This window comes from Podarcis liolepis, assembly GCF_965112155.1.
Source record: "Podarcis liolepis genome assembly, chromosome: 13".
NCBI classification, from domain to species: domain Eukaryota; kingdom Metazoa; phylum Chordata; class Lepidosauria; order Squamata; family Lacertidae; genus Podarcis; species Podarcis liolepis.
Genome location: NC_139573.1, coordinates 1114608 through 1132020, shown reverse-complemented (window position 1 = coordinate 1132020; position 17413 = coordinate 1114608). Strand labels below are relative to the sequence as shown.

General features: G+C 49.2%; 1 protein-coding gene and 1 long non-coding RNA gene across 3 annotated transcripts; one reads left to right on the top strand and one right to left on the bottom strand.

The window, feature by feature from the left end:
* The first annotated feature begins 5819 nt into the window (after window positions 1-5819).
* Window positions 5820-15787, top strand: LOC310692148 (2-acylglycerol O-acyltransferase 3-like). 2 transcript variants are annotated; one of them, XM_083472763.1, is made up of 8 exons: window positions 5820-6035; window positions 6230-6325; window positions 7573-7680; window positions 9782-9852; window positions 10043-10247; window positions 11741-11912; window positions 14764-14966; window positions 15497-15787. In XM_083472763.1, the coding sequence occupies exons 1-8, from the start codon at window positions 5873-5875 to the stop codon at window positions 15649-15651; spliced, it is 1173 nt and encodes a 390-aa protein (XP_083328889.1). In that variant the 5' UTR covers window positions 5820-5872; the 3' UTR covers window positions 15652-15787. The 2 variants fall into 2 exon arrangements, with proteins under 2 accessions (XP_083328889.1, XP_083328890.1); XM_083472764.1 differs by having other exon boundaries at window positions 5897-6121.
* Window positions 7572-9205, bottom strand: LOC310692264. The gene is made up of 3 exons (XR_014518694.1): window positions 9105-9205; window positions 8893-9007; window positions 7572-8526 (listed from the first exon to the last, which is right to left on the bottom strand). It is a non-coding gene; the product is annotated as an uncharacterized lncRNA (long non-coding RNA).
* Window positions 15788-17413: the final 1626 nt, after the last annotated feature.

The window sequence follows — 17413 nt, the reverse complement described above, 5'->3', positions numbered from 1 at the left end:
CACACAAGATATTCCCTTTAGGCTTTCCCCATTTCCTTCCTCCTTGCGGAGGAATATTTGAGGTCAATTTGGGAGAGTCAAAATGGCTTCAGGATTGCTCTCCTGTACTATTTCAGACACCTGGTTTATATACTTATGTAGGTGTTTGCCTTGAGAGTTTAATTTATATTTGAGACCTTAGAATTCTTACAAGAATACCCTCGCCTTGAAACCCTAAAAGGGGCAGGAGGCTGTTTGCCCCCCCCCCGCGCGCTCAGCCTCTCCTACAACCGCCCCCCCTCCATGGCAGCCATTTTGTGACCAGCACCCATGGCACCCCCCACCCCCCGGGGGACCTGCCTGGACCCCCCTTCACCAGCCGGGAGCAGATGGGGCAATGGCCCTGAGAGTGGAGGAAGAGACTTGCTAGGATAGACCGGGCCCAACAAAAACAGGTTCCCATGAGGTCTGCTAATCCAGTGTGGTGTAGTGAGGTCTGCTAATCCCGTAGCTGCTAGACAGTATCCCATCCCACGCCTAGCGGCAGAAGGGATATGGTTCCAGATTCTTCTTTGCTTTCCCCTTCGTTAAGAAACAAACACAGTGCCCCCGCCACTGTCCCATAAACTGGATAATCCTTTGATGAATGGTTGGTAATACTTTGTCTCAAGTAATCATTTTGTGTGGGAAGACTGCGGCCCTGATCCAAAAATGGTTGTTCAGCATACGGAATAAGGTTTCGACAAATGATTCAATCTCATCTGTTCTTGCTAAAGGCTGTTGCAGCAACAGCACAGCACGGCTTGGGTCTAAAGGCAGTACAAGTAGTAGGACATCAGTTTTGCACGCTTATCTCTTGGCTGCTATGTCATCATCCTGAACTGCTGGTCATACTGCCTGGAGCTAATTAGGAGCTACAGTCCCACAACATAAACCCAGAAGGCCAAAGTTTACCCACCCCATGCTCTAAGCAAGGACCTCAAGAGTAACTTCTTAAAAGCAAGTGGAAGTTTTCTGGGAACTTTGTCAAAGTTTTTTTTTTCAGGTGCTGTTTCACTCTGGAAGTGTTGTAATCGCACCTTCCCAGCCCAGACAACCGTGACTGAGTCCGCACTAGGAACTCTTTCTGGCTGTAATCTAACTACATGCCTGACGCACTTGGCAAGGGCTTCAGAAGGGGGAGGTGGTATCTCTGCTCGATAACATGATGTGTATTGGGTGTGTGGAAAGCTGGATTATAATAATAATAATAATAATAAATTTTATTTATATCCCGCCCTCCCCAGCCGAAGCCGGGCTCAGGGCGGCTAACAACAATCAAATAATCAAACAGTAAAATAGTTACACAATCTAAAAATATTTCATTATAAAAAATAATTAAATCAAATTGAAGGCAACCAATTAAGCAAAATTCTGTGCAGGTTGCCAGAGGAGGGAGTCAGGCTGCGCCCTGACCAAAGGCCTGGCGGAACAACTCTGTCTTGCAGGCCCTGCGGAAAGATGTCAGGTCCCTCAGGGCCCTAGTCTCTTGTGACAGAGCATTCCACCAGATTGGAGCCGCAGCCGAGAAGGCCCTGGCTCTAGTTATCATATCCTGCCAAAGGGATGGTATGGAGTGTGCTTCCCAGCCTCTTTAATTCCTCCCATGTGGATTTATGAGCCGATTGCCACCTCACCCCGTCGGAGGAGACGCTCGGTTGACCTAGTAGCAGTTGGAGGAGGCAGCTCCCAAAATTGGGGCAAGGATCAGTGGCCTCCAGAAAGGATAGTGGCCCATTACGATCCGGCCTCATGGAATCGGGGAGAAAAAATCACAGGGGCAAGGGGGCCAATTTATAATTTAAACTGCATGATAAGACTTCAAGCGGTAGTAGAGATTGTCGCCAATGCCACAGCCCTCCGGTTAATCGCCACCCAATTAGATGAGACGCACACAGCAGTCCTTCAGCTCCGCTTAGGGATGGATTTTCTCCTGGCACGACAGGGCGGATTTTGTGTTGCGTTAAATTTGACAGGAGGGGTCTGTTGCTTTAACATCTCTGACCGTGCTGAAGCTATTCGAAATTTGGCAGCAGAAATTGAAAAAGTGGCCCATGTCCCTGTCCCTACTTGGAACGGATGGGACATGTCCTGGTGGACTGATTGACTTCCAAATCTAGAGGACTTTTAATGATGTTTCTAGGCCCATTGATAATTTTGCTTCTTTTCTGCTCCAGTGTACCTTGCTTCTTGCAATGCTTGCAAAATATGATGCATAAAATGGTGTCACGAATGGTTCGGCCCCAGATTATAGCACTAGCCCGAGAATATCAGCCAGTGCCTCCTTGGGACGGAAGGCTGTCCAAAATATAAGGGGGGGGGGAATGAAGGGACAGGATACCCAAATCCTGACTGTGTGGTCACCCCAATTAGTGTGTAGTCACCCCAACTAGGTCTCAAGACTTCCCAAATTCTTTCTTTGAGGATGCAAACCTAAAATGCATTAGCTCTGCTGTATAACACAAAGTAGCTGAAAAGAACAAAGCTTTCTCCTCTTCTCAGGAAAAGTTGACCTAGCCAGTGTGGTGTAGTGGTTAAGAGCGGTAGTCACGTAATGTGGGAAACCGGGTTCGTGTCTCCGCTCCTCCACATGCAGCTGCTGGGTGACCTTGGGCCAGTCACACTTCTGTGAAGTCTCTCAGCCTCACTCACCTCACAGAGTGTTTGTTGTGGGGGAGGAAGGGAAAGGAGAATGTTAGCTGCTTTGAGACTCCTGAAGGGGAGTGAAAGGCGGGATATCAAATCCAAACTCTTCTTCTTCTTCTAGCCGCCATCAGCGCATCCAGCTGATCAGCCTTCTCGCAACTTTCTTGGCTTTCTTGGTTTGACAGAAAACATGTAGTAAATATTCGAATCATGGATTGGAGTAAGGACTTATAATAACTGGAGTCAGGGAGGAGATGCAGGACAAAAATTGTAACCTGAGGGTCCCAAAGGGGGGGGGGGAGTCAAAGGAAATATGATGTTTGTATTTTGATTCTTTGTAAAATTGAAAATGAAAGAGAGGAACCTTTGGCCCAGCATGGGCTCGAACCCACGACCTTGAGATTTAGAGTTTCCTGCCATACCCTCCAAGTGTCTTGATCTTCCAGGGACAGTCCCAGAATTCCGAAGGCCCTCCAGGCTTCTGATGTTTATTTGTGAATTTTAATTGTGGGTGTTCATGTTTTCATTGGATTGTTTTGATTCCTTGACTCCCTCCCTTGGCAATCTTCGCGGAGCTCTGGCCCAATGGTTGCCAGTGGCCTGAATTAATTAATTTTACAATGAATGATTTTAGAGTGTTGTTTATGTTATACTTTTATACTGTTTTATTGTTGTTAGCCGCCCTGAGCCCGGCTTCGGCTGGGGAGGGCGGGATATAAATAAAATTTATTATTATTATTATTATTATATATATTTTTTGTAAACCAGTGTTTTACCTTCTGTGGCTAATGTGCCATTAGATTGTAAACTACGTCTTATACAACCAGAAATAATACTGGTCTCCGATACATCAGTATAGAAAGGGATGATCTACAAGGACGTCTTGCTGGAGGTGCCAAAATGAGAATGCCTCTTGGGAAATAGTAGAAAAAGATGGAGACACATGGAGACTGCAGAGTTTTGAGAAATTAAAGGATAAAGTGCGAGACTGGTTACATTATGCTCAGATCAGAGAGGCCTTTAATATGGACAAAAAAACAGGCTTCCAGGTGGAAAAATCGAAACTAGAAACAGAACTGTTAGAACCAAAAATTAAGGTACTTTCAAAAATGTATAACTTGCTGTTAAAACGGAACACTCAGGATGAAACGGTTAAATCAGCTATGATAAAATGGGCGCAAGACATTGGCTACAATATTATGTTTGCTGACTGGGAACGGTTATGGACCACCGGTGTGAAATTCACGGCATGTAATGCCTTGAAAGAAAATATTATGAAAATGATATATAGGTGGTACATGACCCCAGTCAAGCTTGCAAAAATATACCACTTGCCAGACAATAAGTGTTGGAAATGTAAAGAAACTGAAGGAACATTCTTCCACCTTTGGTGGACGTGCCCAAGGGTTAAGGCTTTCTGGGAAATGATCTATAATGAGCTAAAAAAGGTATTCAAATATACCTTCCTTAAGAAACCAGAGGCCTTCCTTTTGGGCATTGTCGGCCAAATGGTGCCAAAGAAGGATCGAACTTTTTTATGTATGCGACAACAGCAGCAAGAATACTCATCGCAAAGTACCGGAAGACTCAAGATTTGCCCACTCTGGAAGAATGGCAGATGCAACTGATAGACTACATGGAACTGGCAGAAATGACTGGCAGAATCCGAGACCTGGGAGAAGAGATAGTGGAAGAGGACTGGAAGAAATTTAAGGTTTATTTGCAAAAGCATTGTAAATTGTATGAATGTTAGAACGATGCAGGATATAAAGATAATGTGGCATTAGTGACAAATTTGAGAGGCGTATGTAAAAATTGGTTTATAAGAACAAAGGTGAAATTTGAATAATATTATGTTAAGCTCAAATAACTGATAAGAAAAGGGAAAAATTAGAGATGTAATAGCTGAAATTTATAATATAAAATAAGATTTGAAAGAAGGTGAAGTATTGCTGAATAAGATTTTATAAACAGGAACACAGAAAAGGGAGACGTGAGGGAGTCATGAAAGAGGGTTATGGAAATAATATTTAAGAAATTGAATCATTTTCTTTTTTTGTCTTTTTATGTCTTTTTTGCTTGTTTTTTCTGTATGCTTTGTATGTTTTTCTTGTCTTTATTTGGTTTATGGTGTTTTTCTTTTTTATGGATTGTGAATGGGAAGATTGTTGTGTTGTTTAAATTGTTTAAAATCTCTTAATAAATATTCTATAAAAAACAAAAAAACAAAACGAGAATGCCTCTTTGAAGTGTATGCTTATGCAATGTCTGATGCTTACAGATTTCTGGAGGAAAGTATTGGGATATATAAATGCTAATTTGTAGAGAGGCTGCGCTGCCCTGAGGCAGGAAGCAATGTCGTTGCCAGAAAAAGGTTTGCGTAATTTCTACCTCTGCCCGCGCCAGGCTCAGGTCAGCTTGGACCTCACCAGTGGCGTAGCGTGGGTTGTCAGCACCCGGGGCAAGGCAAGTACTTTGCGCCCCCTAACCCGTGGATTTGCGCCCCCTAACCCGTGGATTTGTGCCCCCTAACCCTAACCCCCAGATGTTGCGCCCGGTGCAGCCGGCCCCCCCTGCACCCCCCATGCTACGCCACTGGACCTCACTGCCCTGCCTGGCAGGAGATGGAGGAGGGGGCAACCTTTGAACTGCCCCCAACACCCCCACCCACAGGGGGCTTCAGAAATCCCGGTGATTTCTCACCCTGTCTTTCTTCCAGGGGCACCTAAAGGCCATCAGGAGGAGCTGCGCTTGATCCCTTTGAAAGGGAGGCAGCTGCAGCTGTGGATCCTCAGAGCACTCTTCACCTGCTCAGAGGCAGTCTTTCTTCCCTAGAGCTACAGTACCACCAAAGCTGCGATTCCTGCCTTGCAAGGGGTTGGGCTGGATGACCCCTGGGGGTCCCTTCCAACTATACCGCTTTATGGTTCTACCAGAAGTCCCACTGTTTTTGAAATAAATCTGTTGTTTTGAAAACGGTTCTTCCCTGCTTTTTATGGCATTTTATGCTGCTCTGACCCCGGCTTTGGCTGGGGAGGGGGGGATATAAATAGGCAGGCAGATGGGGCAATCAATCCTGGCACCCCAACCCTTTGTCTTGTGGGCCAAGAGGGCGGGGCGGCCCTGGAATGAGGGCCAAGGGGAGGGAGCAGAGGGCCAGCAAGACAGGTGCCAGGCAGGGCTGCGAGTCAAAAGAAAAGAATCTGACATGCCTTGTCTCCTTTCAGAGGAGGAGAGCTCAGCCAGGTCCCCTTTTCCTCACCTGGGTGCCAGCAGCATCCTTACTGCCAACTCACCTGGCTACCAAAGTGCAGGTGGCAGAGAGAGACTTGTGCATTGCAGCCGCGGGCAAGACGTCTTCTCCTGGACAAGTGAGCCTCTTTCCTCCTCCTCCTCCACATGCTGCCCCCTTCCTGAGGGCACGGCTGAAGGGGAGCAGCTGGGCTTTGGGATGCAGGTCAGAGGCCACCTGTGCTGAACACACCTGTGTCTTCACGCTCTCCCTCCTGCCAAGGCAGGGGCCCCTCCTGGCTGCAGCCCCCACTCCCGTGGATTTTCCCCCCAGGATCTCTTCCTGAGACCCAGAGCCAGAAGATGGATCTGAAGAAACACCTGGAGGCCCTTAGCGTCTTCCAGTTGGTCCTTACCTTCCTCTTCTTTGGTAAGTTGGGAGCTGGGGTGGGAGGGAGGGAGGGGCAGGGGGTGCTCAGGGAAGAGGGGCAGCTTGGCCTCCTCCTCTTCCCGGGGCCATGGCCCTTGGCAGGCCAGGCCCCTGTAATAAACGTAAATCTGCCCGTATTTCCTTATGGGGGGACACAAGAGCCCTTATAGAGTCCTTTGCAGGTTCTCCATCGGTCGGAGAAAAGAACAGAGGCCAAGCAGAGAATATTGAGAAGCAAAGCAGCTAGTCTGATCTTTATTGAACAGTTGCAACAGGGTGCCCCCTTCACACGCAGGAGAAGGAGGAGGACCCAGAACCCAGATGTGCCCGCCCTCATGTAGACATTTTAAATTGCCAGCGCTGGAGTCCAAGACCACCCCCAGAAACATCACACCTACATCACAGAAAGTGTGGTCCAGAACAGAAATCTGAGTGCGTTGCTTATCTCCTGTCTGGCAGGTTACCTGTTAATGCTCGCTTGATTGGATGCCCTGGGGAGCCTGGCCAGTCTTTTGTGGTGACAAATGCTTAGTTCCTGAGCCAGGTCACAGGCTCACCCTGTTCATACACAGACATACCCTTCAGACAGGATTTGTGAAGGAAAAGACAATGGGGAGGCTTTTCCATTTTCCTTCAACCTTGCAGAGAAATCGTTTGGTCAGTTTGGGAGCCAAAATGGTTTCCGGGCTGTTTTCCTGTGGGGTTTCAGACATGTGGTTTATATATTTATGTACATGTTTACTTGGTACATTTATTATATATATATATATATCTATATATATATATCTATATATATATAACCTTAATTTTTTTATTTCACCCCCTCCCCCAAAGGCCAAACCCCCTCTTCTTTTCAAAGCACCTTTCCGCCAGGTGTGCCTGGACTAGGGAGTCAGCACCGCAGGGGGTTGGGCTAGATGACCCTGGGTTGCCCCTTCCAACCTAAAATGTTCTTCTGGGTTAAGGGAGGCTTCAGATCACATCCTCGGGGGTCCCGTGAAATTGGGGTTGTGGTCCCAGGCAGGGCCTCTGAATCCCAGTGAGGGGGGAGCGCTGCTCTTGCACTCAGAGTTGGAAGATATATCGATATATGATCCAAAACTGGTTTGAAGTCCACATTGTGATATTGGTTTTTTTTTAAAAAAATAAATTTATTTGGTTTTTGAATCAGAATTTTGCAATCACATATGCAGCATACAACATAAAAACAAGATTCCACAGAATCTCCTTCCCTCTCCTCCCCCCAGGTTCCTTCTTCTCCGTTCTCCTGGTCTACCTGCTCTTCACCTCCTACTGGCCTATCAGCGTTCTGTATTTCGCCTGGTGGATCTTCGACTGGGACACGCCAGAGAGAGGTGAGTTCGATTCCCCCCAACCAGGGCCGGATTGGGCTTTGACGAGGCCCTAAGCTACTGAAGGTGATGGGGCCCTTTATATGTCCAGCTATCCTTTGTCCACAACAAATTGTTGCTGTTTTTTGAGTTGAATACATGCTATATGGTAATTGATGGACCTCATAGGCATCTCAAGCCATGCAAGCAGTCCATGCAGATCGTAAGGTAAAGGGACCCCTGACCATTAGGTCCAGTCGCAGATGACTCTGGGGTTGCGGTGCTCATCTCGCTTTATTGGCCAAGGGAGCCGGAATACAGCTTCCGGGTCATGTCGCCAGCATGACTAAGCCGTGTCTGGCGAACAAGAGCAGCTCACGGAAACGCCGTTTACCTTCCCACTGGAGCGGTACCTATTTATCTACTTGCACTTTGGTGTGCTTTTGAACTGCTAGGTTGGCAGGAGCAGGGACCGAGCAACAGGAGCTTACCCCGTCACAGGGATTCGAACCACCAACCTTCTGATCAGCAAGTCCTAGGCTCTGTGGTTCAATCCACAGCGCCACCCGCGTCCCAGATGTAGATCGTAGGTACCCTATATATAGAAATGAACAAATAAAAATACCCAATAAAAGACACAATGGCAGAAAGCTTTTCTCTTTATCTCTTGTGGGATGTAAAACACAGGAGCAGTCAATTACAACATTCCTAGAGTGTACATGTTTAGGCATGGGGAGGGATGTTTGTCCAGCCTGCAGGTAAACTTCCTGGGACATACTTCCTCCGCAAGTGACCAGAGGTGGGTGTGGCCTCACCTGTGCAGGTAATGATAAAAGCACAGGGCAGACCAGCCATCTCTCTCTTGCTTCTCTTCCACCGCTCTAGTAAAGGTAAAGGTACCCCTGCCCGTACGGGCCAGTCTTGCCAGACTCTAGGGTTGTGCGCCCATCTCACTCAAGAGGCCGTGGGCCAGCGCTGTCCGAAGACACTTCCGGGTCACGTGGCCAGCGTGACATCGCTGCTCTGGCGAGCCAGAGCCGCACACGGAAACACCGTTTACCTTCCCGCTGGTAAGCGGTCCCTATTTTATCTACTTGCACCCGGAGGTGCTTTCGAACTCCTAGGTTGGCAGGCGCTGGGACCGAACGACGGGAGCGCACCCCACCGCAGGGATTCGAACCGCCGACCTTTCGATCGGCAAGCCCTAGGCACTGAGGCTTTTACCCACAGCGCCACCTGCGACCGCTCTAGTAACATCTGCTAAAGATGCCCTCTTGGCTCCCAGCCAAGAGAGGAGAAAGGGACTGTCTTCTTATAAGATAGATTCTAAATGTATATTACTTTATTAAGCCTAAATAAAAAAATTCCTTCCTGTAGCACCTTAAAGACCAACTAAGTTAGTTCTTGGTATAAGCTTTCGTGTGCATGCACACTTCTTCAGATTAAGCCTGTCTGCCTTCTGGGATCTGATTGTGAACAGAATGTGAGTAAACTCTTTTTATACTTTTATGAAAGACTGTGTCGTGTCTTGTATTTTAAGAGGGAACAAAGGGGAAAATACCAGAGTGATTATAGAGGTTCTAGCGAACCTGAGCACACGTTACCGTTGCGAACTTAAAAAGGGAATATAAAAAAATTCCTTCCAGTAGCACCTTAAAGACCAACTAAGTTAGTTCTTGGTATGAGCTTTCGTGTGCATGCACACTTCTTCAGATACACTGAAACAGAAGTTGCCGGGCCCTTCTATATAGTGAGAAGGTGGGGAGGGATATTACTCAGAAGGGTGGTGGGAATGGGAGATTGGGAGATAGCTGAGATGAGCCTGTTGACGACTCTTAACAACTGTAATAGGCAAGGGGTGAGAAGGTCTCCATGGTACCATGGAGAGACCTGGTTTGAGCAAAGACATTGGATTCTTATCTCATTATACATGACTAAGCCATTTCTCACCCTCAGGATCTCCTACTGTGGAGGTTTTTAAGCAGAGGTCGGGTGGTCACCTGCCAGGGATTCCTCGGCTGTGATTCCTGAATTGCAGGGGGTTGGGCTGGATGACCCCTGGGGGTCCCCTTCCAACCCCACAGTTCTCTGACTCCATCCCCTGCCTGAACCCTTGTCTTCACAGGTGGGCGCCGCTGTGACTGGATGAGGCGCTGGAGAGTCTGGGAGCTCCATCGGGATTATTTCCCCATCAAGGTATGAGAAGGGGGCTGGCAGGGCTCCTGAAGGATGCCCAGGGTCTCTGGAACCCCTGGAGACCAGATCACGGAGGAGGAGGAGGTGGTGGTTGTCAAAGGCCGCTGGCCATGGAATCTGCGCATGCCCACGAATGTGACATTCAGGTGGGGGTCCAAATGCCAAATGACTTGCCCCTCTCTCCTTGCAGCTGGTGAAGACGGCCGAGCTGCCCCCAACGCGGAACTACGTCCTGGGCTCCCACCCCCACGGGATCATCTGCGCAGGAGCTTTTTCTGTCTTCTGCACCGAGGCCACGGGCTTCTCCCGCGCCTTCCCCGGCCTCCGCCCCAGCCTGGCCCTCCTTGCACGGCAGTTCCGCATACCCGTCTACCGGGAGTACATGATGAGCTCAGGTGAGGCCAACAGGGCAAGGAATGGTGGGGGTGGGGAAGTGGGGTGGCCCCTCCCCTAAGGACCATCTTCAAGAACCCTGCCTGGCCCATCCAATGGGAGGAACAACCCCAGTCTCAGGAATGCCCTCCCAGAGCCCCTCGGAATAGAATTCCCCAGCAAGAATGTCTGTTTTCCCTTCCATTCTTCGCTCCTGTGCAAATGAAAAGGGGCATTTTTTGTGTGCAAATGATGATGATCATAATTATTATTATTTATACCCCGCCCATCTGGCTGAGTTTTCCCAGCCACTCTGGGTGGCTTCCAACAGAGAATTAAAAACATGATAAAAGACCAAACATTAAAAACTTCCCTAAACCTTCAGATGTCTCCTAAAAGTCAGATACCATAGATTCTGACATATAAGTCTACTTTTTAACACCGGAAAATTCTCAAATATGTCAGAGGTCATCTTATACGCTGGGTATGGGTTCGCTGGGCAGCGGCAGTGGACTCTGCACCGGGAGGAAGCTGCACAGCGACGCTAAGCCGGTTTTGCTGGGCGGCTTCCTCCCGGTGTGGAGTGGCCAATTTAGGGGGTCATCTTATACGCCCAGTTCCCTAATACGCCGTAAACTACCCTAATTGTTTTTCTCTTTGACATCTGATGGGAGATCATTACACAGGGCGGGCACCACTGCTGAGAAGGCCCTCTGCCCTGTAGCTTCACTTCTCGCAGGGTGGGAACTGCGAGAAGGCACTTGGTGCTGGACCTCAGTATCCAGGCTGATCGATGGGGGTGGAGAAGCTCCTTCAGGTCTACTGGGCTGAGGTCGTTTAGGGCTTTCAAGGTCAGCACCAACACTTTGAGTTGTGCTCAGAAATGTACTGGTAGCCAATGTAGGTCTTTCAAGACCGGTGTTATGTGGTCTCGGCGGCCGCTCCCAGTCACCAGTCTAGCTGCCACATTCTGGATTAGTTGTAGTTTCTGGATCAACTTCAATGGTAGCCCCACGTAGAGCGCATGGCAGTAGTCCAAGCGGGAGATAACCAGAGCATGCACCACTCTGGCCAGACAGTCCGCGGGCAGATAGGGTCTCATCCTGTGTCCCAGATGGAGCTGGTAGAAAGCCGCCCTGGACACAGAATTGACCTGCGCCTCCATGGGCAGCTGTGATTCCAAAATGACTCCCAGGCTGCGCACCTGGTCCTTCAGGGCCACAGTTGTGCCATTCAGGACCAAGGAGTCCCCCACACCTGCCCGCCCCCTTTGCCCCCCCAAACAATACTTCTGTCTTGTCAGGATTCAACCTCAATCTGATAGCCACCGTCTCTCCTCCAACCACTTCTAGACACGCTGATCCTTTGCCAGCGACCCTTTTGTGCTATAATAGACTCACATAATTTCAGAGTTGGAGGAGAATTGCGAGTGTCCTCTAGTCCAACCCTCTGCAAAGCAGGGAACCCCTGGAGATGTTTCACACCCACAAGCACCTTTGCTTTCTCCCACTTCCAGGGATGGTCCCAGTCAACAAAAGGTCCCTGGACTTCCTCCTGAGTGGCCCCCCCGGGCACGCGGTGGTCATTGTGGTGGGGGGCGCGTCCGAGATGCTGGACAGTGTCCCCGGAGAGCAGCGCGTCCACCTTCAGGGGAGGAAGGGCTTCGTGCGCTTGGCGCTGCAACACGGGTAGGGGCACCGAGGGGGCAAGGGGGTGTCCGGGGGGGGCATTGGGTGCAGGTCAGCAATATCTTGGGCCTCGTGAGCATGGAAGTGCTTCCTTGTGGATTTTGCCCCAATAAAGCAATTGCGAGAACGGAAGGTCCCTGCCCTTCCTTGCTGTATAACTTCTCATTACGTTTTTCATACATTTTCACAGTAGCCTTCCCAACAAGTAATTCCACTGTTCCATAAGTGGACTTTCCACCTACAGTGTTTTTACTCAAAGCTTTTCTACTGTGCTGTATCATCATGTATTACAAAAAGATTAGTACAATTGTTTTATCATTTTTCTTCTGCTCCTTTTATCTTGAATTCTGTCCGTGATTTCATTTGACTGTAATCCACAAACGGCCTCCACCCTTCTGTAAGAAGTTCATCATTCTGATCTCTTAATTTTGCTGTGAGCTTTGCTATTTCTGCCTAGTCCACGTCTTTCAAAAGCCACTCCTCCTTCGTTGGGACCTTCTCTTTTCCCCAATTAAGTTTTCTCTCAATGTATAACAGGCCGTGAATTCCATATGCTAAAGTCCCTGACTTCCCACAGCCTAGCCTCCCTCGCAAGGTTCTTGGTTGGATTACATGCTCTCCCTGACCTGACATTCCATCTGTGAGTTATGAGCCATAACCTGTTCTGCTGAACATCTATTTCGACTGTGAACAGCTGAGTGCTTTGGCATCCAGCACTCTTCTGATGTTCCACTCTGCTCCTCCCGGTTTCAGCAGAGTATAACAGATAGTGTGTGTGTAGGAAACGGTTGTAGGAACGATTCAGAGTGAAATTCGCCATTTCCCAAGCTTCCGCCCAGAAGCGTTGTGGTAAGCCTGAGTCAAAAAGCATCGCTTCCACCGCTTCCTGGAGCGTTCTGTTCCGCCTTTCTGTCATCCCGTTTTCCTGTGGTGAATGCAGAACCATCAACCTGTGATGTATCCCTTTCTGGCGAAAGTAATTCTGCAACGCAGACCCAGTGAACTCCCCACCACGGTCTGATTGGAAACTGCAAACCCTCAGTGAGAATTGGAGTTCCACTGCAGTGACCCACTCCCTCAGCATGGTGGCAGCTTCACCCTTGTCCTTCAGAGGTATCACCCAGCTGTTTCTGGAGTAATCATCTGTCAAGGTTAAAACCTATTTAGCCCCACCCAGACTTGCAAAAAGGCATAAGGCCAAAATATCTGCATGAACCAACTCAAAAGGTTTCTTGGTTACCCTGTCAGACCTAGGATAACTGCTCGTTTTTACCTTTGCCTCCTTGCATGCTCTGCAATCCAGGAACTTGGCACATGACTTCATTTTGCATCCCTCAGTGCACCCTGGTATTTTCCTCACATATCCCCAATTGCAGTGGGACATCCTCCTGTGCCACAAATGATGACACATATAGTGAGTGGGAACATTTGCACACTGTGCCTGTGCTGACCCAGTGTTACCCTTACCTGCTTGAGACGTTTCCAGAATAGCCTGTTCTGACATTCAACACTGAATGCTGTTCAGTGTTCCAGTCCCGCCCCTGGAAATAGAGCATGCATTATTCTCAAAGCAAACCTTAAATCCATCTCTAACTAAAGAAGACACAGACAATAGACAGCATTACATCCCTAGGACCACAAATGCTTCCAGTTCAGCTTGCAAAAAAGGAACAAAAACAGAGCCAACAGTTGTCAGCTGTCTCTTGCAACCATCGGCAAGCGTGACTGTTTTTCCTTCAGAAACAGCTCTGCAGTTCCGCATTTCGCCACCAGATGGCAGCAGATGATGACTGGCTCCACTGTCGATCACCCACCGTTCCCATGGAAACCGCCAAATGATGTGACGTTGCGTCTCTGTCAGTTCCCCTGGGACCTTTCCTTACGTTCCCACACCGGTCCGTTCCCCTAATCTGGTTGCTCGGGGCAACGGCCTTGGAGGCATTCTGTGCAGCTTCCTTGGGACATTGTTTACGCAGGTGGGTTTCCGAGCCACAACGATAACGTCTTGTAGCAAAAGCCTTCACGGTGTCCTCTTTCACTGCCCCCCACTCTTGGAAGCAGGACTGCCTGGGCCAGTGTGCCCCTCTCTCTGCCGATGTTCCTCCTCATCACATAGGCGATCCGAGACAAACTGCAACGTTAGGTCGGCAAGGGGCATGGCTTCTAGAGTTAGGCACAAATTGTCATAACTCTTGTCTAGTGAGCTCAGAAGAATGTAAACTTTCAAATCTGGAAAATTCATGTTTAACTGTCTCAGTCGGTTAAACACAGCCACCATTTTTGCCACATGTTCTCTGATGCTGTCCCCTGGACGTAGCCTCAGCTCAAAAAAACTTCTGGTGAAATGGATCTTAGCTCCTGCTGTGGTTCTGTGATGGACCCTCTCAAGAGCTTGCCGCATCGCCTGGGTGGCTGACTCCATAACCTGTGAGTTATGAGCCATAACCTGTTTTGTTGAACTTCTGTTTTGACTGTGAACTGCTGAAGTGCTTTGGTGTCCAGGACTCTTCTGATGCGCCGCTCTGCTCCTCCTGGCTTCAGCAGAGCATAACAGATAGTGTGTGTATGTGTGTAGGGATCTGAGTCATGCAGAGAAACCCTTGTACGAAGCTCCTTCTAATCTAAGAAGCGATTTATTGTACAGCAGCAAAATAAATCAACGACCCGGGAGAGCACGGTGACATGCTGTCTCCCCCTCTCTCAAAACAGAAAGTAAATCAGCTCACATAACAAAGTGTAAACCCCGGATTTGAACACCCCCCCCCCCAGTGATAGGACTTAACTTCCCACACTATTAACCCTATAAGCTCTGGGTCTCCTCACACCTTCTTCCTCCTCTTCCTCCTTGCAGGGCTGACCTGGTGCCTGTTTACACCTTTGGGGAGAACGACATTTTCCGACAGATCCGCTTCCCCGAGGGCAGCTTTGCTCGCCGCTTCCAGCTTGGTTTCAAGCAGCTGACCCGCTTGGCCCCTTGCCTCTTCAGCGGGAGGGGTCTCTTCTCCAGCACCTCTTGGGGGCTCCTGCCCATGGCTGTCCCCCTCACGGTGGTGGGTAAGGACCCAGCAGGCTCCCCATCCCTTCCTTAGCCTTCTCCCTGCACCCCAAAATCCCAACCCACCAACCTGCTTGCAAAGAGCCACAAACTCTTCTGCATCGTACAAAACGGCAGGTTGTGGTGCTTTCGCCCCCTCCTAGAACTGAACCAGAGACCTGTGGAGTTGAATGGGACCCCCAAGGGTCATCGAGCCCAACCCCTCTGCAGGAATCAAATGAGCAGGCTCGTTTTATGGGGCTTGCTATGGAGGGAGTGGAGATTGCACGCACACACACACACTTCCTTCTCCTCATCCTTGGAGGTTACTAAGCAGAGGTTGGTTTGGCCACCATTCAGGGATTCCTGCATTATAGAGGGTTGGGGTGGATGACCCTCAGGGGTCCCTTGGGTTCCTGCACTTAAACCACCCCTGAATCCCAAGCCAGGGTGCAAAGCTGCTGGGGTGCGGAGGCCCTGGCTGCCATGGGGTGGGGGCGAGGGGCAGAGCAGACCCCCCAACTGTCCATGCTTCCTCTCCTTCCTGCAGTGGGGAAGCCTATCCCGGTCCCGCTCCGCCCGCGCCCCACCGAGGACGAGGTGAACAGCTTCCACGCTCTCTACGTTGAGGCCCTGAAGGAGCTCTTTGATGCCCATAAAGAATCTTGCGGCCTCCCGGCCTCCCAGCAGCTTCTCGTCACCTAGACTGAGGGACCCAGACTTGACCCGAAGCAGCATCAGCGGACACAAGGTTGTGGTTGGGGGGAGACACGCGGGAGTCTTTGTTCCCCCCATCCCTGTCTGTACACACCATTTCCATTAATCAATCAATCAATCAATCAATCAATCAACTGGCACGCAGAGAGTCCACAAAAGTATATACAGTGGTGCCTCGCAAGACAAAATTAATCCGTTCCGCGAGTCTCTTCGTCTAGCGGTTTTTTCGTCTTGTGAAGCAACCCTATTAGCGGCTTAGCGCCATTAGCGGTTTAGCGGCTATTAAAGGCTTAGCGGCTATTAAAGGATTAGCGGCTAAAAGGCTATTAGCGGCTTAGCGGCTTAGAAAAAGGGTGGGAAAGCGAAAAAAAATCGGAACACTTGCAAGACGTTTTCGTCTTGCAAAGCAAGCCCATAGGGGAAATCGTCTTGCGAAGCAGCTCAAAAACGGAAAACCCTTTCGTCTAGCGGGTTTTCCGTCTTGCGAGGCATTCGTCTTGCGGGGCACCACTGTAAGTCAAGGCATAAAATTGGAGTCTGCTTACAAAACGATATTCTAAGGCAATACGGTTAAACAGTGTCTTTATAGCGACGTAGTTTCATAGCATCTCTCAGAAATTCTGCTACCTTTATACTTTCGCCTAAGGCTGTTCCATAGAAAGGGAACCCTGGAGAAGTCAGAGCAATTTGACCTTTTCCTTTCTGCACGGGGTTTAGATATTTGCCGTGTGAAAGGTGCAGGGTAATAAAGCACGTGGAACCCTGGTTTCCACCTTTGTGCCACAACTAAAACAAAGCCTTTCCGGGTGTGGAGTTTGCGGGAATATTCCTTGCAGGGTTGCAGGTGGCGTGAGGTCAAGTCTTGCAAGGGAAAAAGCTCTGCGTTGGTGGGGACGTAAATATGGGTGGGCAACCGGGGTGAGGGGTGTGCCAGGAGCCTCTAGCCGAAAGGGCATGGGGGAGCTGGTCTGTGGTTCAGCATTTTGCCCATCCGTGCACGTCGTGTGCCCTCTCTGCATGCCCCAAAGCAATCACCGTCTGAGCTTGCACCTTGATGATAATAATAATAATAAATTTTATTTATACCCCACCCTCCCCTGCCAGAGCCGGGCTCAGGGCGGCTAACACCAGTAAAATTACAGTAAAAATATAACAGGGTGGGGGAAACCAATTTAAAACACAGGTTAAAATGCAATTTAAAATGCAGTCTCATTTTAAAAGCAGCTCATAGATCAAAACCATAAGGGGAGGGAAAACATAAGGGTCAGACTGTGCCTTGGCCAAAGGCCTGGTGGAACAGCTCCCTCTTGCAGGCCCTGCGGAAAGATGTCAAGTCCTGCAGGGCCCTAGTCTCTTGTGACAGAGCGTTCCACCAGATCGGGGCCAGTACTGAAAAGGCCCTGGCCCTAGTTGAGACCAATCGGGTCTGGGTAAAAGGCAGATCAACATGGGTATCCTCATGGATCCTCCACTTTTTTATAAATAACTCCACAAATGCAGTGACAAATCACACCTGGAAGGCACGCCTACAAACTGGACTATAAAAAAGGTGGATCCAATACTTTGCCGCGCTGCAGCACCACAAAAACATGGATCCGAGGCACGGATCCTCATGAATTCATATGCTTTTTATATCGAAACAAAATAAAACACCATGATACTGTAGACCACTTCTTAGTCTGTAGGCAGAACCAAAAAATCACGCATCCACTGTTTCGTGGTGCCGCAATGGCGCAAAAACATGGTTAAA

Bases quoted from the DNA above. Each gene is read 5' to 3' on its own strand.
- LOC310692148 (XM_083472763.1), top strand. From the start codon at position 5,873: ATGCCTTGTCTCCTTTCAGAGGAGGAGAGCTCAGCCAGGTCCCCTTTT. The intron at 7,681-9,781 runs GTGAGTTCGATT...TTGTCTTCACAG, and splicing joins CTGGGACACGCCAGAGAGAG to GTGGGCGCCGCTGTGACTGG. The intron at 9,853-10,042 runs GTATGAGAAGGG...CTCTCCTTGCAG, and splicing joins GGGATTATTTCCCCATCAAG to CTGGTGAAGACGGCCGAGCT.